The following is an 18,140-nucleotide window of genomic DNA, read 5'->3' as shown; positions in this document are numbered from 1 at the left end:
TTGACTTTGAGCCTCTGTAGTTTCTTTTCTTTCTTGTGATTTTATGACACGTATTTGGTTGCAGGACACAATACAGGGACATCTTGCATTCAAATAAAACACACTGATCCTTTAAGTTATTGGTACTCAAAACAGGGCCTGATTATTGTACTGGCTGCCCTCTATTATATCTCTTCAGGAGCCTGAAATATGAGGAATTAAACATTGCAATTACGTTAATGTAACTTTAAAAGGACAGTGTGTGGTTTTTAGTGCCCCATAGTGGTAAAAAATGTATTAATTAAAATAAACATAATTAATTTACACAATAAGAAAAAATGCATGAATTATCAGATAAACAAGCATCTTTCAAAATACCTATAGTTTGAGAGTCTTTTGAGTATGTATTTTACATAATATTAAACTCACCTGCAGTAAACTGACATGATTGTTTGCTGTCTTGCTGCTAAGGGTACCGAAATAAAACAAGGAAAGCCGGCAAAAAGTGAGATGGAAAATGCCGTGTTTTGGTCACTTTGAGTCTCCATAGTTTGTATTTGTCCTTGAGCTTTTTAGCACTCGTTTTCGGTTGCACTACACCATATAGTGACATCTAATGGTCAAATAATACACAATGTCCCTTTAAATTGAATGTTTTTTTCCTTAATGTAATTTGGTAGGTGGGTAAAACAATTTATATATTGGAATTAGGTATCTGTCAAAGTACCCAAGTACTATACAAAAGATTGGAAAATATTGAACAGGGATGTAAAATTCATTTTGGCTTTATCATTCAGCGTATATAAGGACCCTACCCTAAATATTATAATAATGATCTTTTCCAAACACAACACATTTACAAACAATGCAGTAAAATAGTTCATGTTTGGCACTGAATGTGTTAACTGGTTTATTTTATCAGTTAAGTGAATGCATTTTACGCCTGAACCAACTCACCAAGCAATACAATCGCAACACTGCCATCTAGCGCCTGGAGAAAACATTTGGTTTTCATTTATTTCGAAAATCATGCTTTTTGATAAAAATGGCTGAGAGACTTGATTCCTTAACTGACTTACTCAGAAATCTATGGTGGGTCGGAATGAATCGTAAATCATAAATCATAAATTGTCCTGTTTGCGAGCCGTATGTTTGACTTCCCTTTGTAGAATGTAAAATCTATACTATGCCATTTGGAATACTTTTTAAAGTATTAAATAGTCATTTTTCTTGTGATAACTTGTTTGGAATAAAACTTTAAATACTGTAATTATATCCTCAGTACTGTCTCTGAATACAGTATAAGTAAAGCACGATTCTTATTACCTGTAATATAAATTTAGGAAAATGCACTATTTTACATTTTATTTTGGAGGGGCGTGCCTGGAAGATACCTAATTGAACGTAAGCAGCACAGGCTTGGAGGCACGGCATCTATCATAATCTAGGCTGCTGTTAGGGGAAATGCTTTACTTTTGAAGGGGACAGTGTGTGATATTTAGTGCGTCCCAGTGGTACAAAAAATTCATTCAGGAAAAAAAAAATATTTGGACACTAGGCAAAAATACATGAATTATTATGCTAAAGTTACTTTTTATTACTTAGTGGAAACCCACATAGTAGTCGCCGCCACCCGTGTTCTGCTACGCTGTGCTCTGTGGCACTGTTTTTTGTTTGCCATCTAGTGGTCAAATATTACACCCTGGGGCTTTAAGTAATACCGTAAATGAACTTTTTTAATATGCCGACTTGATCCGCTTTTAGGCATCATACTGCAGTCGTTCTTTGTCATGCATGCAGTGTACAGTATTGTGCCTCTTGTGACGGCAGAGCGTCAATGTAGTTGTGATACAACATCAAGCACGCTTTAAGAGTTTTGCACATGCCCACTGTGTGGCCAAGTCAAGTGCAAACATTTCCACCAGCATGCAACTCACTTGCTACTCGTTTGCATGAGTTATAGTGTCTTAGTTTCTTAACTCCCTGATATTATATAGGAAGACCAGTTTGTTTAAAAAACAATGAACTGATGTTTTCCCGATCCCCCTGTCTTTATTAGACGTTTTATCAGCAAATCTGTTGTTTGATTGAAACTATTCAGGAGATGGTACTCATCTGTCTGTGTATATAGTTTGCCACAATCCTTCGATCGGTTTTGGGATTATTTACAACAGTGGTCGGGAACCTTTCTGGACCACGGACCGGTTTACTGTCTGACTATAAAACTATAATACCAATAACAACAATATTTATAATAAGCTAATATCCACTGTGTAAACACTAGACCACCAGTAATCTAGGTGACACAGGAAAAGCAATTCGATTCGATCTCATCACACTATTTTTCTCACCGTACCACGTTGTAAAACGTTTCGTCTGACCTCCTGTCAGGACCAGAACGGAAACAGGACCCAATTGCGTTACGTTTCTCACAAGTTTTATTGAAGGAAGAGAAAGGGTTGCGCCCACGATCCGGCGACTGCTGGATGCAGGAAGCAGGTAGCTCTGAATGCGGAAGTGGATCTTCCGTGGTGAGCGATGGCGGTGTCGGGAACGGAAAAACAGGTCAGTAGCCAGGACAGGAGAGCAAAAACGTGGTCCAGGTCATAAGCGGGTTGTAAGCCAGGAAAGGAGAGTAGACGTGGTCGAGGACGCAAAGAGGTCGAAAGCCGGGATGGGAGAAGACGTGGTCAGGATCAAAAACGGGTCGAAGCCGGGGACAAACAGGTGCAAAAACAGGTGGGAGTTTGGGTCAAAAAAAAGGCTTGCCTAGTGATAACTGAGGTTCGCAGAACGGACTGACAAAAGGGGACAGATAGGAGTGGGTTTGAATAAGGACAGAGAGCCAATCAGAGTCCGAGGCAGTTGGCGCCAAAGGAGTGGGCACAAGTGATTCCCATCGGTAATTATGACAACTCATTCCCATAACGCTGCATTACAACGTTGCACAACGTGGCACCTTGACTAAAAATATTGTGATAAAGAAATAAAATCTAATGCATTTTCCTTTGTCATCCACTATCCTAATGACTTAGTGGTTGAGATTCGGTCCTCTCACCGCCCCGATCCGCGTTCGATTCATGTTGCATCCAAAGCTGAGCTAATGAGATTAGCTATTGTTGACTGAGCAATTATTGCAACTGTAACGTGTACCCAGTCTTTGAGTTTTTTCTGGGTGAAAATAAAATGTGTATATACATGAATAAATACAATATTGGCAAAAAATAAGGTAATTATTTTAAGGCCCAGTGGTTGCCGACCACTGATTTACCCGACCCGATTATAATATGGTTGAATGTTAAAAGTCAGTGTGAAGGCAGCTTGCATTGTTTCAGAAGGAACAAAATATTATTATTTTCGAAAACAGCGTGATGTAATGTGTCTCCTCAATTGAAATAATACAGTTTTTGTATTTCATGTATTTCCTTGGAAATGTCACCAAAACGTTCCTTTTTAGCATGTGTTTATGCAAAAAAAAAAAAGTACAAATGAATTTACCTGATTAATTCCTTTTAGTTGTTATCGGTGTTTGTGAGTGTTGGCGTGTATGTTTTCTTGAATTTTCTTGAATATGCTCAGCTGCCAAGTATGTATTACATTGAGAGATGAGAGTGGATTGGAAGCATGCATCAATAAAGTCGCAATTAAAAGTATCTCATATTGTTTCCTTTTTTAAGTGATGAAATTACATTTACCCTACAAACCTGGAAATTAAAATATGCATCTGTAAACTAGTCATATATAAGATGTATTTGAAACAGGCATTTTCTTACTTTCACCATTTTCATGACACACTAGGAGAAAATCTGGGAAAAACATGCAATCATTCTCCACCCCGCAGTCCTCTAAATATAGCATAAGGGCTTTTTGAACTCAGCTGGGCAAAATTCAATCATAATAACGGTTTGATTAAAACAATTTGGTGAGGGCTTCATATACAAACGATTGCTTGTTTTGATTGAATATTTGTTTTAGGGCCGTTCTTATGAATTGAACGTTCCAATTTTAAATTGAATTATGGCATAATCGGCTTCTATAATAACATACTCTCACCTTAATACACCTGGGCCTCCACAGACTCTGCTTTTATGCCAAAAGTGTCAATAGCCGCGTGAAAGTACGTACTGAACCACTTCAAGGCAGTGGACTATATCTGACGCTGGGTTGCTTGCAATTATTTTTTGTTACTTTTTTTATACTTTAGCTAGAGTGTTAAGTCATGTCAAGTCGTGTTTATTTGTATAGCCCTTAATCACAAAGAGTTTCAAAGGGCTGCACAGATCAGAGACTATTGCAAACTATTATTACAGACTATTAAAGTACATGAGGGCAAATGATACACATATTATCAACATAAAGTATAGGTTATTCATAAGCTATAGAGTAGAAGTGTGTTTTAAGCTTAGATTTAAACATTTCCAGAGTGTTTCATTATATTTAAGCCTATCCTGTACTTTATTAAGGTAAATATTTCTTAAATGCTTTGGTTCTTTGGGGGTGCTCGGGTTGAATTTGGGGGTGCTTGAGCACTCCCCCAAACGGTCTGGTTGCGCCCATGCCCCCAACCCTTCTGCTCTCTTCCGATCCTGCAGTGCGCATGCGTATTTTAAGAGCCAGAGCATCGCGAAGGAGGTCTGTGACATGCGCATGCGCAGATCCGTTGACAGCGGGTGTGTTTACAGCTCGCTCGGATGCTGTCGGGCTTGTGGCGAAAATGGCGCACGACAATGTTGCGCCGAACGTCATTTGGGGACAAATAGCCGCGGCGATTTAAAAGGTAAGCTCACCTGAACGCGCTTTTAATTGAGAACCGTTTCTCTAGGTGTGAAGATAAAGCAGCATTCTGGCAGCGCGAGCTTGTAAGTAGCAAGTTAGCTTGACAGTACTGCACTGTAGTGGCCTGTATCTTGGCTTTTCCCCCTCCCAGCCCGCATACGCCACTGTTTATCTTCCACTTCCTCGACCAAAATGACAAATAAACTACTTCGGAGCACCGTAGTAAACATTTTTCATAAAATAAGGAAATCAGCTGTCAAATGCACAGTGTAGCTTTAGCGGCTAACTCCAGACAAGTTGACGCTAACTAGAAGTTTAGGGTCGTAGCAATTCATCGAAGGGGGTGAATCAGTTCAGAATATGTGTCAGTTTGTAGCAACCCTTGGCCCTCCTCCCCTCTCAGCAAAGGCATTTTTGACTTTCATTCAACCGGCTGCGATTTAATTTTTTATAATCAGATTTCTTCCTGTGTAGCATGTTTAGTCTAGAAGTGTCTTATGTTCTTATAAATCGTGACGTATATCAAATCACATCCATGAATCAAAACGGCCATCCTTTTTCTTTTGCATCATGAGTAGAAGAGAATAGAATGGTCTTTATTGCCATTGATATCAACGTGGTTAAACATTGCCTTTGATTTTTGCAATCCGGAGATGGAATAAGAGCTTGCTCTGTCCACTCCACGCATCGGCCCGGTATTGCAGTACCTCCGGGAACGGTGCATTCGCAATGATCGCAACAAGGCTATAGGGCTAGGACCTTAGCTTAGCCTTTTGGCTGAGAGTAAGTGTCCCGGCTCCTAGGCTTTGTAGCGTATAATGAACTGACCGATAACGGATAATGGATAATGAATAACGAAGATAGATCAATAACCCTTAAAAACCCCAAACCCCGCATGCAACAAAATGAAACATGGCAGTCTAGGGCAAACATATTTTTAAAGATTTCCAAAATAAGACTAAGATAAAAGACTGTCAGATTAAATTGGCAAGTCAACAAACATTCCCAAATAAGTTGCAAGGTATATATTTTCAGTTTTGCACGCTTGCCTAGGATGGTGATGCTTGGGTAATAAACTGTCTGAGACGGTCCTTCTTAGGGATATGTAGCACCTACCAGAGGGTAAAAGTTCAAAGAGATGGTGGCCAGGGTGGGAATAGTCCCATTTAATGTTGAGTTTACCGCTCTGCTGCAGTATCGTAAGCCGTCAATGTCCTCCAGACTGGGCAGGGAGCAGCCGATAGTCTCCTGGGATGTGTTGGTTACTCTCCGTCCGCTGCCATGTTCCCAGCATACCACACGGTGATGACGTATGACAGAATGTTCTCCACTGTGGCTTTGTAAAAGGACACCAGCGAGTCTCCCTGAGAACCTTCAGGAAGTGGAGTCTCTGCCAGGCCTTCCCCATCACACTGCTGGTGCTGGCAGACCGGGAGTGGTCTTCAAAGATGTGTGTGCAAGAGTTTGAAGGAATAGACTCTCTCTGCACAGTCCCCATTTATGATGAGTGGAGCTGGGTCTGTGCTTGCGCTCTCAAAGTGGAGTATGATAGTGTGCTGGGTGAATACATATTTTTCTCTGTGAAGGTTGTCAGGTTAGATAGTCAGGCTGACTGTGTTTTGTCCATTGGCGCCCATCCAACGTGCATTTCAACCTGGTCTTCCTGGAAGGGTGATTGGTTCATGTGTGACCCCTTCTCATGGTTTCTTAATTTTCCTTGTCTTGAGGTTTTTATTTTTATTTTTCCCTTGCCCTCATGTCGGTTTCACATCATGGGGTGTTGTAATGAGGGTCTGTGGAGCTCTTTGACGCTCTGTGGTCAAGGGCTGTACAAATACTGTTGATGTTGACTGTGTTTTGTCTTTGTCCTCTCAAGGTTGGTTAATTTTCGCCATGCTTTCTTTGCCCTTCAAATAAGGGGTGTGTAAATGGTGATCTGGGCAGCCCTTTGAATATTGAATGGTAGTCCGTGCACCCCTTTAAATATTGAGTATTTCAGAATAATGACACGCTCATTTTAAAAATCAATAGTCTTAATATTGCCCGTTATTGAGGTAAATGCTCTTTTATTTTTAAAAATTTTGTTTTCATTAGTTAATTGTTTGTTTGAGACAGGAAGCTTGTTGTTACCATCATTTTTACTCTTTACACAATTTTAGATATTATGTTAACTTGTTGACTGTATATTAATTGATGCCCTTGCCACATCCATCGCAGCCTGTAAGTTTCAGATCCGGTGATGTTGTAATAGTAGTCTTAAATGTGACTTAATTGGAATAAAGCACTATGTGGCTTCCAACCCTTTTGAGTCTTTGTAGTTAAAGAGTCACGGTGTAATGTTTGATCAAAACTAAAACTTTGATATTGCAAAGCTAAAGCTGTAGTTAAAGAGTCACAATGTAATGTTTGATCAAAACTAATACTTTGATATTGCAAAGCTAAAGCTGTAAATGTGAGGAGAAAATATTTCTTCATAGATACTGCTCTGTGATTTAATCACTTCTTGTTCTGCTATAATGTCTGCTGTCTTTTTAAAACGATGTCACTTTTTTCGCTAGGTGATTTTGCGCACAATCTCCTGCAGCTTCTTCCTCCTCCACTTGGCGTCTTCCATTCATGAGCAGTGCAACTGACTATCCAAGTGGCTGACATGGATGACAAGGGGTTGGTGGGGAAGATTAGCGTGTCTTCAGACTCCGTGTCCACTCTTAACAGTGAGGACTTTGTCCTTGTGTCCCGGCTGGGGGAAGACACACCCTCATCAACCAATAACGGTAGTGATGACGAAAAAACAGGATTGAAGGTAGGTGAGGACTGTCCGGTGTGGATGCACCAAGGAAAGAGGGGAAAATGTCTTTCATTTATGTATTCCTAAAGGGAAAATATTTAACTTTATGTTTAGTGGAATTTTCCTTTTTTTATTTTACTAAAACATAGGTCCTTAATATTAGGTGTTTTTCGGTTTTACGCTGCCGATTAATTGTTGAAATATATACTATTGAAATTTCTGTCACTGCGATTAAATATATTAATCACTTTGCTTTATAGTATTTCACTTTAAAATGGGAATTTTTAAGTCCAAAATATGGGGAAAAAACTATATTTTGAAAACGATAACCTGATTATTAAGAATAATAGAATGATTAAGGCTAATGTTGATTATTTGGAAAAGGGCTATTAGTTGGCCGGTTTGGATTAATAGCACACTTTAGTTAATTAGTAAAAGTACCATTAAAGTTTTTACTCAGAATGAAAGCATTTATGCCTTTCACTCAGTTAATGCTTTTATCTTTTGACAGCACTGAACCCAACCTCATAAATAACACTGTTAATAAAGCATTTAATTATTTAAATTTAAAGACATTTGTCACATATTACTACCTGATTCCTTCTACCTGATATTACTACCTTTTTGATGAAACTTTGTGAAGAAAGTACTGTATAACGTCTCCTATCATCTTTTTTTTTTATCTTGATTGTTTATTAACATTTTATGTGATTTGATTCGATTCATTTCTTGTTCGTTTTTTCATTTCCTTATACTCGCTAACCATTTGATCTTACACCCATTTTTTCACCCTTAATTGCGCTAGCTGTCTCTGTTAAGAAACCCTCGTTCACAAATATTTTGGTACTTTTTTAGTTTTCGACATACAAAAGTAACGTCACTTTTTATTATTAAATGTGACTAGCCATGTTTGGTCGATAATCATGTCTTGTCCTCCCTTCCTGTCCACTCTTATTTAGTGAAAATCTAGGAACCACATATCAATCAGATTTAATTACTCTGTCAGCTCATTTGCAGTATTCATTCATGCAGTAATTGCTGTTGTTTACAGGGTAGTTTGACCGCTCAGCCCTTTAGTCCAGTGCTCGTCAACCACCGGGTAACGGACTGGTACTGAACTGAGGGTCGTTTGGTACCGCACAGGGGGAAAAAAAATCACTTATTAAAATAAACTCAAAAAAGTTTGTGTGTGCGTCATAGCGAAGTTTCATGGTAGTATACTGTGTCACCTCTTATTGAGTAATTATTGATCAGTGGACAAATATCACAGACCTTATTTGCTCAGCACTGCATGCTACGGCAATTGAACCTGGATCGCTAAGGTGAGAGCGCCGAATTCTAACCATCAGGCTACTAAATCAAGTCAAATTGATTTGTAAATCACTTCTTATGCAATAAAATGCCATTCAAAGTACTGTATAAAGACATTCAACTGAGAATAAAACATCCATCCATACATTTTCTGCACCTCTTACCCTCACAAGGGTCGGAGGCGGTGCTGGAGCCCATCCCAGCTGTCTTTGGGCAGTGGGCAGGGGATACCCTCAACTGGTTGCCAGCCAGTTGCAATCCAATAAGACAACAAAATCCCCTCCTTTATCCCCACCCAACAACCTGAAAAACCTAATACACAGATGCACACAATGGATTAAATACCATAAAATATGATTGTAGCAAGGTTCAGAGTAACCAAGTGAGGGAAGGGACCTGAGTGAGGCAACACTAATAGGGATTGATAGCGGTGGACGACCTCAGGATTTTCAGCCATTGAACTGCACCCTACCAGTGAGTGGGTCTGGAGCCTCCTCTTTATAAAAAAATCAAGGGTCCCTGGGAACCTGATGTCCTGCGACATATCATTTCATAAGTAAGGACCAAAGTGGCTAGGATTGTAAATTACAAAGGAAAAGGCATATTTTATCTCATTATCACACTTTTTTATTCACGGTGCCACATTGCAATTGCACACTATGGGAAAGCGTTCAGCCAAAAAACATTGTACAGCGTGCTACTCAGAATAAAAAAAAGTTTTACATCAAAATAAAGTCCTAGTCCTTTTCCTATGTCTTCTTGATCCCTAGTGGTCTAGTGATTACACGGTGGATTTGGGGTTGTAATTTTAATTTTTACTTATGTTTATAAGTGGGCCGAGCCGTGAGAATATTATCGTCAACTGCTATAGGCAACCCTTTCTACTCGCTTGTATTGTAGGCTATTGTATTTCAAGTCATAACGGCATGTTAGAATTACCTTTTCTGATTATAATTTATTCGAGGTGAAAGAATAAAGTTGTTTGGGTTTGGATACAATTTTGTTTTGTAAGTTTTAGAAAGAATTTGAACTTGTGCTCTTGTCTTCTGAAAACAGCCAGTATTGAATGAAGGAAATAATTCAGTTACATTTTTTGGGCATGTCTTGGCCACCAAAACTGTATTTGCTGCATCTTTCAATATTAAGCATTATTGGTGATCATAGGTTGTTGATGTACATTGTAGGTAAGATCAGGCCTTAAAGAATCCAGACCAACCTGGGCCGCAGGTATAAGAGCCTGGACTAGCCTGAACCCGACCGATTAACTTGATTTGAGGGCCCGGGCCCAAGGTGGTATACATGCACTTCAGCGTTGTAGTATGCGCGGCCCTGAATTGCAGCACCCCTGTGCACGGTACGCGTGGCGCTGAGGTGAAGTACCGAAGTGTTACTAAAGTAAAAGTGAAGTTACTTCAGAATAATATCACTCAAGTATAATTAAAAAATATTCATCCAAATAATTATTTGAGTAATAGTGCATGCAAAAAACAAAAAACAAAAACGGCGTAATGATTGACATTTTATGCGTTTACCCAAATTTGGGCCGAAATCAGGTCCGGGCCCAAGATCTTACATCTATTCTATCTGAATGACACATATATTTTTTTCACTTAATGTTATATGACGCGGCACGGCGCCTGAGTGGGTAGCGCGCAGTCCTACAGTGCGGCGGTCCATCTGTTAATTCCTGCGACCGCAGCCTCCCCGTGTGGAGTTTGCATGTTTTTGTAGTGCCTGTGTGGGTTTCTCCGGGTACTCCGGTCTCCTCCCACATTTCAAAAACACGCATTTCAGGTTAATTGTCAGGTTCAAATTGTGCCTACGTGTGAATGGTTGAGTGAGCTGTCTGTCTCTGCGACTGGCTGGCAACCAGTTCAGGGTGTCCCCTGCCTACTGCCCGAAGATAGCTGGGGTGGGCTCCAGCACCCCTGTGACTCTGGTGAGGATAAGCGGCGCAGAAAATGGATGAATATTAGAATATATGTACATATTACCCCAGCTAATAGATTTTACAGATGTGCATTTTCACAAATGATTTGAATATTTACTTGCTAACTTTATTAAACACTCCTGATCGACTGAAATTGTGACATCCGTTTGCCCAATTATATTCTTATTCCACAAATAAAGCATTAAATACTATGATCGTCCTAAAACGAGTGCAGCCAACAATCATTTTGTAAGCTATAGATAGTATCTCCTCTCAGAGTGTCATTCTTGTCATTTAAATGTCTGCCCAACTCGCTTTCCTGATTCCATTGTAAGTGTTTTAATGTCAACTTTGTGTGACTGACAAGAATTATGAGAAGTAATAAAGGTGGCAATATTAATCACATACTATTTGTGACAATCATTAGTTACTATGCTGTGTTAGGGCAGCTGTAAAAGCTTTTAACTCATTCTTTGTGCGTTTTTATTTTGTTACAAGGGTGTGCCGTGTCACAAATAGTTGAAAGAGAGGACTTTGTGAGGGAGCAAATGCGGGCAGCCACCATTTTGTGTGCATCCCACAAGGGTTCAGATTACTGCTGCAACCCTTGGCCCTCCTCCCCTCTCAGCAAAGGCATTTTTGACTTTCATTCAACCGGCTGCGATTTAATTTTTTATAATCAGATTTCTTCCTGTGACCACTATTTCGATTTCTGCTATACTATTTCTAGCAAGATAACGCCACCGAAGGATAATCATTGTGCATACTTAAGACAATGACGCACAGCATATAAGGAACAATTCTTTATGGCATCATCATGGAGTTATTAATCCAACAATTTATTGTTTGTACTTTATAGTTCGTATTGGAGAATTGTATTGTGGAATATTTTTACCTTTTTAGCTACATGGCATGGATAACATATCAAAACCATGCTACTTCTGTTTCTAGCTTACGTTAAGAGAAATGAACTCGATGTCAACATAATTCAGGATTCAGTTAATACAGTCACAAACAGTAAAGCAAGAATATTTTCGTAAGTTGCTTTTTTCTTTTTTGAACACACAAAAAACAAAAGACAACTTGGGATAAAACACTGCAGTGTTATGTAATATCAACAATGACGGATTAGTTTTCAAAGTCCAGTCTTCATTGTTTAGAAGTGGTGTCATCCAATTTACCTTGAAATTGTGAATCCTTAATGCTTATTTGAAATATCTCCCTCTCCATTGGAAATAATTCTTTCTCTGTGCACTCAACCTCTTCTCCACGGTGGGGAGCTCTTGTTTATACCATAGTCTTAATATTACTTTTTTGCTTCTTGTCAGAAGAACTTTTATCAGGTACTCATTCTTTTCTGCAATATTTCTCCTTTTAGATTCTACAAATATAGCACCTTGAACGTTTTGAGTATTTTATATACCACCATTTTCTTTAAAGCATACTATAATTTCTCCTAGGAGTCTTTATTTTTACAGAAGGAATAATAGCTTATGTGAACAAAGTTCTCCATTTAAGAACCAGTATGTTTGAAGCCAATTATATATATTTTTTAAAACTTGCTGTTTTTGCTAATGGTGATTTTTACGGGATTTCATCCCTCCCAAATATGCTATTTTAATAATGTGTATGTATAATTTTTATATCCTCTTACAGTAGTTTAATCTCCCACTAATTATTGGATGAATGTTTGTTAATGTGAAAATTCTAAACTGCATCATTTCTTCATGGATAACAATATATGTTAAATACATTTTTTTGTGAGTTGTGACTTTTCCTGAAACTTTTGTGTTAACTCACCCACAAATACAGGTTTTGATGAATATAAACCCAGTAGTTAGCCAGATGTAAAATAAGTTGGCCACACATTTCCCCACCTGAATTGTCAAATTCAGCAGACTCTAGCTACCAAAACCCATTTTGACTTATGTTTGAGCGTAGGGGGACATCTACAACCACATATGTCCTGGCAGTTGATTCTCAGCTTTCCCAATGAATATGTTTGAACATTTTGTGACCACGCCATTGTTTCACCTGCCATCACCAAATACAGTATATTGTGTTGACAAAAGTTCCTTGTGCTCTAAACTATCAGTGGAAAATCAACTGATTGACTTTCTCATCCCAACATCTCAATTTGGTTTTCGTTCGTGCAATCTCTTGATTGCCCCTCACATCAAAAATGGGTCGGCGTGTCTAAACTTGTTGTTTGTTATGCAGGTAATTTCAAAGGAAGGGGTCAGCCTTAAGGTCAGTCTTTGTGTTCTCTTTGCTTTTTCCTCCTTTCCTCCTCCTCCATATCTTGTTTATATCTCTTCAATTCACTCTTCTGCGCTTCCTCTCTCCAGTGTTGCCAACTGGGCAACTTTCTAACTAAATATTTCAGTTTTCCAGTACTCTAATGCCTTTTGGTGACCTTTGTTAAAATGTGTCTGGTGACAAATATAGTGTTTGGAATAGTGTTTATTCCTTTTAGCCTCTCTCACATCGCAATCGGGTAAAATTACGTGTAAATTGCCATTTAAAGTAAAAAAGACTTTGACGTCACATAGCGAATGTCAAGAGCTACTTTTCCATATGTGCACTATATGGGGCAGCTTTGAATTTCATTGACAATTTGTGTGATGAATATAACGGCATTCTATTCTGTTCTATTCTATTCTATTCTATTTACTTTCCATAATTGGGAGTTGGCAACACTGATTCCCTTTTGTTTCTCTTGTTGTAATGTGATCCTGTGGTGATTGTTTGTGATTTGTGCAAATATACTGGCTGTGACTGTTCAAAGACAACCTTGTTAGGTCATTGCATTGCTTAGAATACACTGGTGATGGAATTAGAAATTTGCCAATGTCACGTGAACATTCACGCAGAATTTTTAGGACTGCGTTTTAATCCAGCGCTCTTAAACTTTCATTTTTGAATTTTTTTTTTGTTAGTCAAATATCAGCGAGAAGCTTTTTTTAAGGGGAGGCAGGGGGGGGATTTTGAATAAATAGATTAAAAAATAGAGATTAATAATAATTGCAAAAACAATGTGAAACACAATAAAATGAAAATGATTTGATATTTTTTAGGACACTATGATCAGTTGCCTGATGGCCTTCCTTGGCGTATTTAGAAAGTATAAATATTGAATAAATAATTGCAAGTAAAGCTTATGAACGCAAAAAATGCAGCTAAAATATATATATATATATATATATATATATATATATATAGCTCTGTAGAATCTATTAGAGTAAATATTTGTTAACTCACCAAGCCCTAAATATATATATATATATATATATATATATATATATATATGAGATATATTGTTACACAGATATGCAATTTATCTCTCTTACTTATGTTAACCCCTTAAGGTAATATCAGTACCATTATAGACAAAGGGGGGTGGGGATGGATCCCGTAAATATAGGCAATATATTTATTCAGGCATTCATCCTAAATCCCCCTGCAAATTGTCTGGAATGTACTGTAAAGAATATTGGGATTATATACCAAGAACCAGTGCGAGAGTGTAATCCTGCAATTTATCACATTATTATTTCTGACACTAATTTATTGATAGTGTCACTGTATGTACACAAACACTCATGATAGATTTAACTTTGGAATTCCAATACAACACATATATTTTAATAAAGCAATGGAAAGCTTTATCACTATGCGTAGTGGTTTGCACATTTGTCGCGATGATGGTACTATTATTGAAGCTTTTCATTTATTAGGAAAGCGTAGGGATGGAGGGTGTGATTTTAAATGGTGCTGAATATGTTGCTCTGTTGTATATTGATCATGACCTCAAGACAGTGTGTCAGAGGTATTGCTAGTATTTGGCTGCAACCGTCAGCTCAAGTTTTCCTGCACCTGCAAATACCTCTTATTAGCTGGCACAACTTCTTTTTGCAGGATTATGGATCTACAGTTTTTTTTCCTTGTGCCTATCGTAATTCCAATCACATAAATCCAGGTATAATACAGTACAAGGCAAATCCAAGAAAATATTAATTGCAACAGTGCCCTCTCCTGGTTCATTTTTTTGCTGTTCTATGAGTATACTGTAATTGGTTTATTTGGTTTGACATGCATTCAGTGTTGGTATAACTTCTAAAAACATTCACTCACCCACTAATCACTAAAATTTCACTCTAAACAATAAAGGACACAGTCAGTTAGTATTAAAACAACGTTGAGAAGCATGGTCAGAACAAATATAGTTAAGGACAAGATTTTGAATCACTTTTGATTTTCTTTTTACTGCTAGGATGTGGTACATTTTGTATGAAAATATTGTTTTGCTTCAGTGTGGTTTAAGTTTAGTCACACCTTCGTGGCCCTAAATTTGTTGGTTTACGTTCCATGTCCACAATGTGTTTGTGTGTTTCAGATTGTGGGAAATGGCAGTGAGCAGCAACTCCAAAGGGAGCTAGAGGATGTTCTCATGGAGCCGTCGTTAACTGATGCCAGGCCGGGGTCCGTGGCGGGCGCGGGGGATCTTGGCCCCCCGTCCACCACAGCATCACACGTAGAACCGGGCACTGACCCCCTCAGTGCGCCCTCACCAAAGGTGGAGATGGTGCTTCAGGTTCAAACCGCAAAGGAGAGCGAGCTGAACGAGCGGTCCTATCGTGGTGAGTGAGGATGCTATTAACAGTGGTACGTCTTCTTACAAGCTTAATTCATTTCAGGATCGTGCTTGAATTGCTCGTGTATAGAGAACATTTTCCCCAATATGAAATAATTAAAAATGAGTTGGTCCACTGAACAGCTATAAAATACTTTTTCCAAATAGTAACCAAACATAAATACAATAATAAGATATAAATATGCTATTGAAAAAAATAAAATGCAAGTTTATTGTGAGCGCTGTAACGAATGTGTGCTCGTGCTGCGGCGTAAAAGGGGGGTCACCATGAATGAGTCACGGTTATCCCTCAACTGTCAACTTCTATGTTTTCTCAGTGTTTTATACGCTTTTTGATTATTTCACATATTGTGAACATCTTTTACACAGGAAAATATAATTAATATAGTCGCGGTATCTATCTTATCCATCGAAACAACTTTACTAATCTGGTGTGTGTGAGTATGCATACATGCACGTAGGCTTGTGGACTGTTGATGATACATAAGCACTTACTGTCCACTTAAAATGAAACTTACTTTAAATGGATGTACATGCAAATGTTTTTACAGTACAATTTTGTTTGGCTGTAGTAGTTCGAATGCTGAAACTGGACGAGCTGATGCCCACTGTAAGCAGTTACATGGCGTAAGTGGTCTCAAGCGGTCTCTAGTGCTAGCCTTTAAGATTTCTTGTCAACTGGATTTTCCCATTTTTAGCAGGGTAGATTTTTTTCTTTAATTTCATACTGACATCCTTGTGTTTAGAGGTGCTCGTATGTAGCACTGTAGTTCAAAATATTACTGATGTGTAAATTAAGAGCAAATTAGAGTTAATAGTTTTTACCCTGCCCAGGAGATGAATCATCATCGGATGGTAGCCCTGGCAGTCCCATCCCGGATGAGGACAGCGTGGTCTTCAGCCAGCTGACTTATCTTGGGTGTGCCTCGGTCAATGCTCCCCGCAGTGAGGTGGAAGCCCTTCGCATGATGGGCATCCTCCGGGGCCAGTGTCAGGTCCCTTTGGATGTCACGCTGTCAGTGCCAGGGGTGTCTGAAGGCACTGTCAGGTGATTGGAGAAATTTGACTTGTGTTGGTACAGTGTTGAGTCATACTGTACTTAAACATTCTTCCCACTATGTTCCACAGGCTTTTGGACCCCAATAACAGTACAGAAATCGCCAACTACCCTATTTATAAGATTCTCTTTTGTGTGCGTGGCCACGACGGCACTCCAGAGAGTGACTGCTTTGCATTCACTGAAAGCCACTACAATTCAGAGATTTTCAGGATCCATGTGTTCCGCTGCCAAATCCAAGAAGCGGTAAGTTCTTTCTCGCTTATTTTGCTTTCTCAATATACTACCTTATTTTCTCAATGAGCGTCCAGTTTATGGATTATTCCCAATTAGCAAAATAAGAAAATATGGTGATGTGATTTTTTTTCTATGTCACACTTTCCAAACTATAAGGAGCACCAATAAACCCAAATCGGCCATAAATTTGTACACCATATAATCCGGTGCACCTTATATGCAGGCAATATTGGAACTGCATTCATATATTTGTATAATATAGATCAGTCATTACATTTTATTACTTAACACAACTGGATAATATTTGTGGCAACAGGAATTTAACCAAAAAACAATGGTAGGAGCACCAAACTTTAACCACCAGTCTGCAAGGGACTTCATCCGTCGCAACAGGACTTGGATCTTGTGTGTAGAGCGCTCGTCACTATCACAAGACCACTAAGGTTCCAGACACATGAAAAGGAATTAGGTCTTATCTCATCACACTGTTCTTTGTCAGGGTACAAGCTATTTTGGAGAAATGAGAAAACAAAGTCTTCAAAAATTAGTCTAAAACTTTGTTTCGAATCCTCTCAGCTCAAACTAGGCGTTGTGGGTGACAAACGTTTCGACTATGTGCGGCAATGCATTTATATAAAACTTTCAGGACAAACTTATTACTTCCCACAATGCCTTTCTCTTCATGCACTTGGTAAAGACTTTCATGATCCGGCGATACAATACTGTATTTCAGTGGTACCACGGACTGGTTTAGTGTCTGACAATATTCTAACAGCCCGGTTCAAATTAACAAATTAATCAATTTGGTACTGTGACTAAAATTCAGACGCTCCCATAATTACGAACATTCAATCTACGCAAAACGGTCGATAGGAAAAATTTTTGGGGGGATGTTGGAAAATATCCCGACTCTGCTGTAAGTTAGATTTTGTATTGTGTGAAGTTTTTTCTGAGTACAGGACTTTACTGTAGTGCTTATTTCCGCCGCTACCTGCGAGTGGTGGCGCTGTGAGAGCTCACCCAGCATCCACCCCGAAGAAGAAATCCGGCTTCTACTTCCTGGTTCGTGTTTAATCATAACAACGTGTACTGTATCGCTATCGTGCGAAGAACTTTGACGCTTTTATTGTTTAATATCTCGTGCATCCATTCAATATAGTTGGTGTAAAGTGTAAAGAAGAGACGAGCCGTTTCATTTGAAATTAAAGTGGAATAAGAAAGCTTGATGCGGTTGAGAAAATGGTCAGAACGCTTTTTTTCTGCCACTTTTTACCACAACAGAGGGCCTCTTAAAGCGCATCTCCAAAATGTAAGTTAAACCTACCTTTATTTATCTTTATAGAGCATATTATTTTATGAAATGTTTATTTTTTAATACAAAACAGCACAGGTTACTCATACAAGTCTC

At 38.7% G+C, this 18,140-nt stretch overlaps 1 protein-coding gene and 1 pseudogene across 2 annotated transcripts in view; both read left to right on the top strand.

The window, feature by feature from the left end:
• The first annotated feature begins 4,619 nt into the window (after window positions 1–4,619).
• The window catches only part of rabgap1 (RAB GTPase activating protein 1), an 87,177-nt gene continuing 73,656 nt past the window's right edge, over window positions 4,620–18,140 (top strand). Inside the window, exons 1-6 of one of the 2 annotated variants that reach the window (XM_088355287.1) lie at window positions 4,620–4,756; window positions 7,314–7,558; window positions 13,005–13,034; window positions 15,181–15,424; window positions 16,273–16,486; window positions 16,567–16,741. In XM_088355287.1, coding sequence (XP_088211413.1) covers window positions 7,406–7,558; window positions 13,005–13,034; window positions 15,181–15,424; window positions 16,273–16,486; window positions 16,567–16,741 — 816 coding nt within the window. In that variant the 5' untranslated portion in view covers window positions 4,620–4,756; window positions 7,314–7,405. The remainder of the gene's footprint in view (window positions 4,757–7,313; window positions 7,559–13,004; window positions 13,035–15,180; window positions 15,425–16,272; window positions 16,487–16,566; window positions 16,742–18,140) is intronic. The other variant, XM_088355288.1, reaches the window with a different exon arrangement.
• LOC148350498 (U2 spliceosomal RNA) lies at window positions 5,307–5,484 on the top strand (annotated as a pseudogene).

This window comes from Urocampus carinirostris, chromosome 16 (assembly GCF_059441175.1).
Source record: "Urocampus carinirostris isolate Australia breed hairy pipefish chromosome 16, RoL_Ucar_1.0, whole genome shotgun sequence".
NCBI classification, from domain to species: domain Eukaryota; kingdom Metazoa; phylum Chordata; class Actinopteri; order Syngnathiformes; family Syngnathidae; genus Urocampus; species Urocampus carinirostris.
Note: the sequence above shows the minus strand (reverse complement) of the source record. Positions and strands in the feature narration are given on the sequence as shown.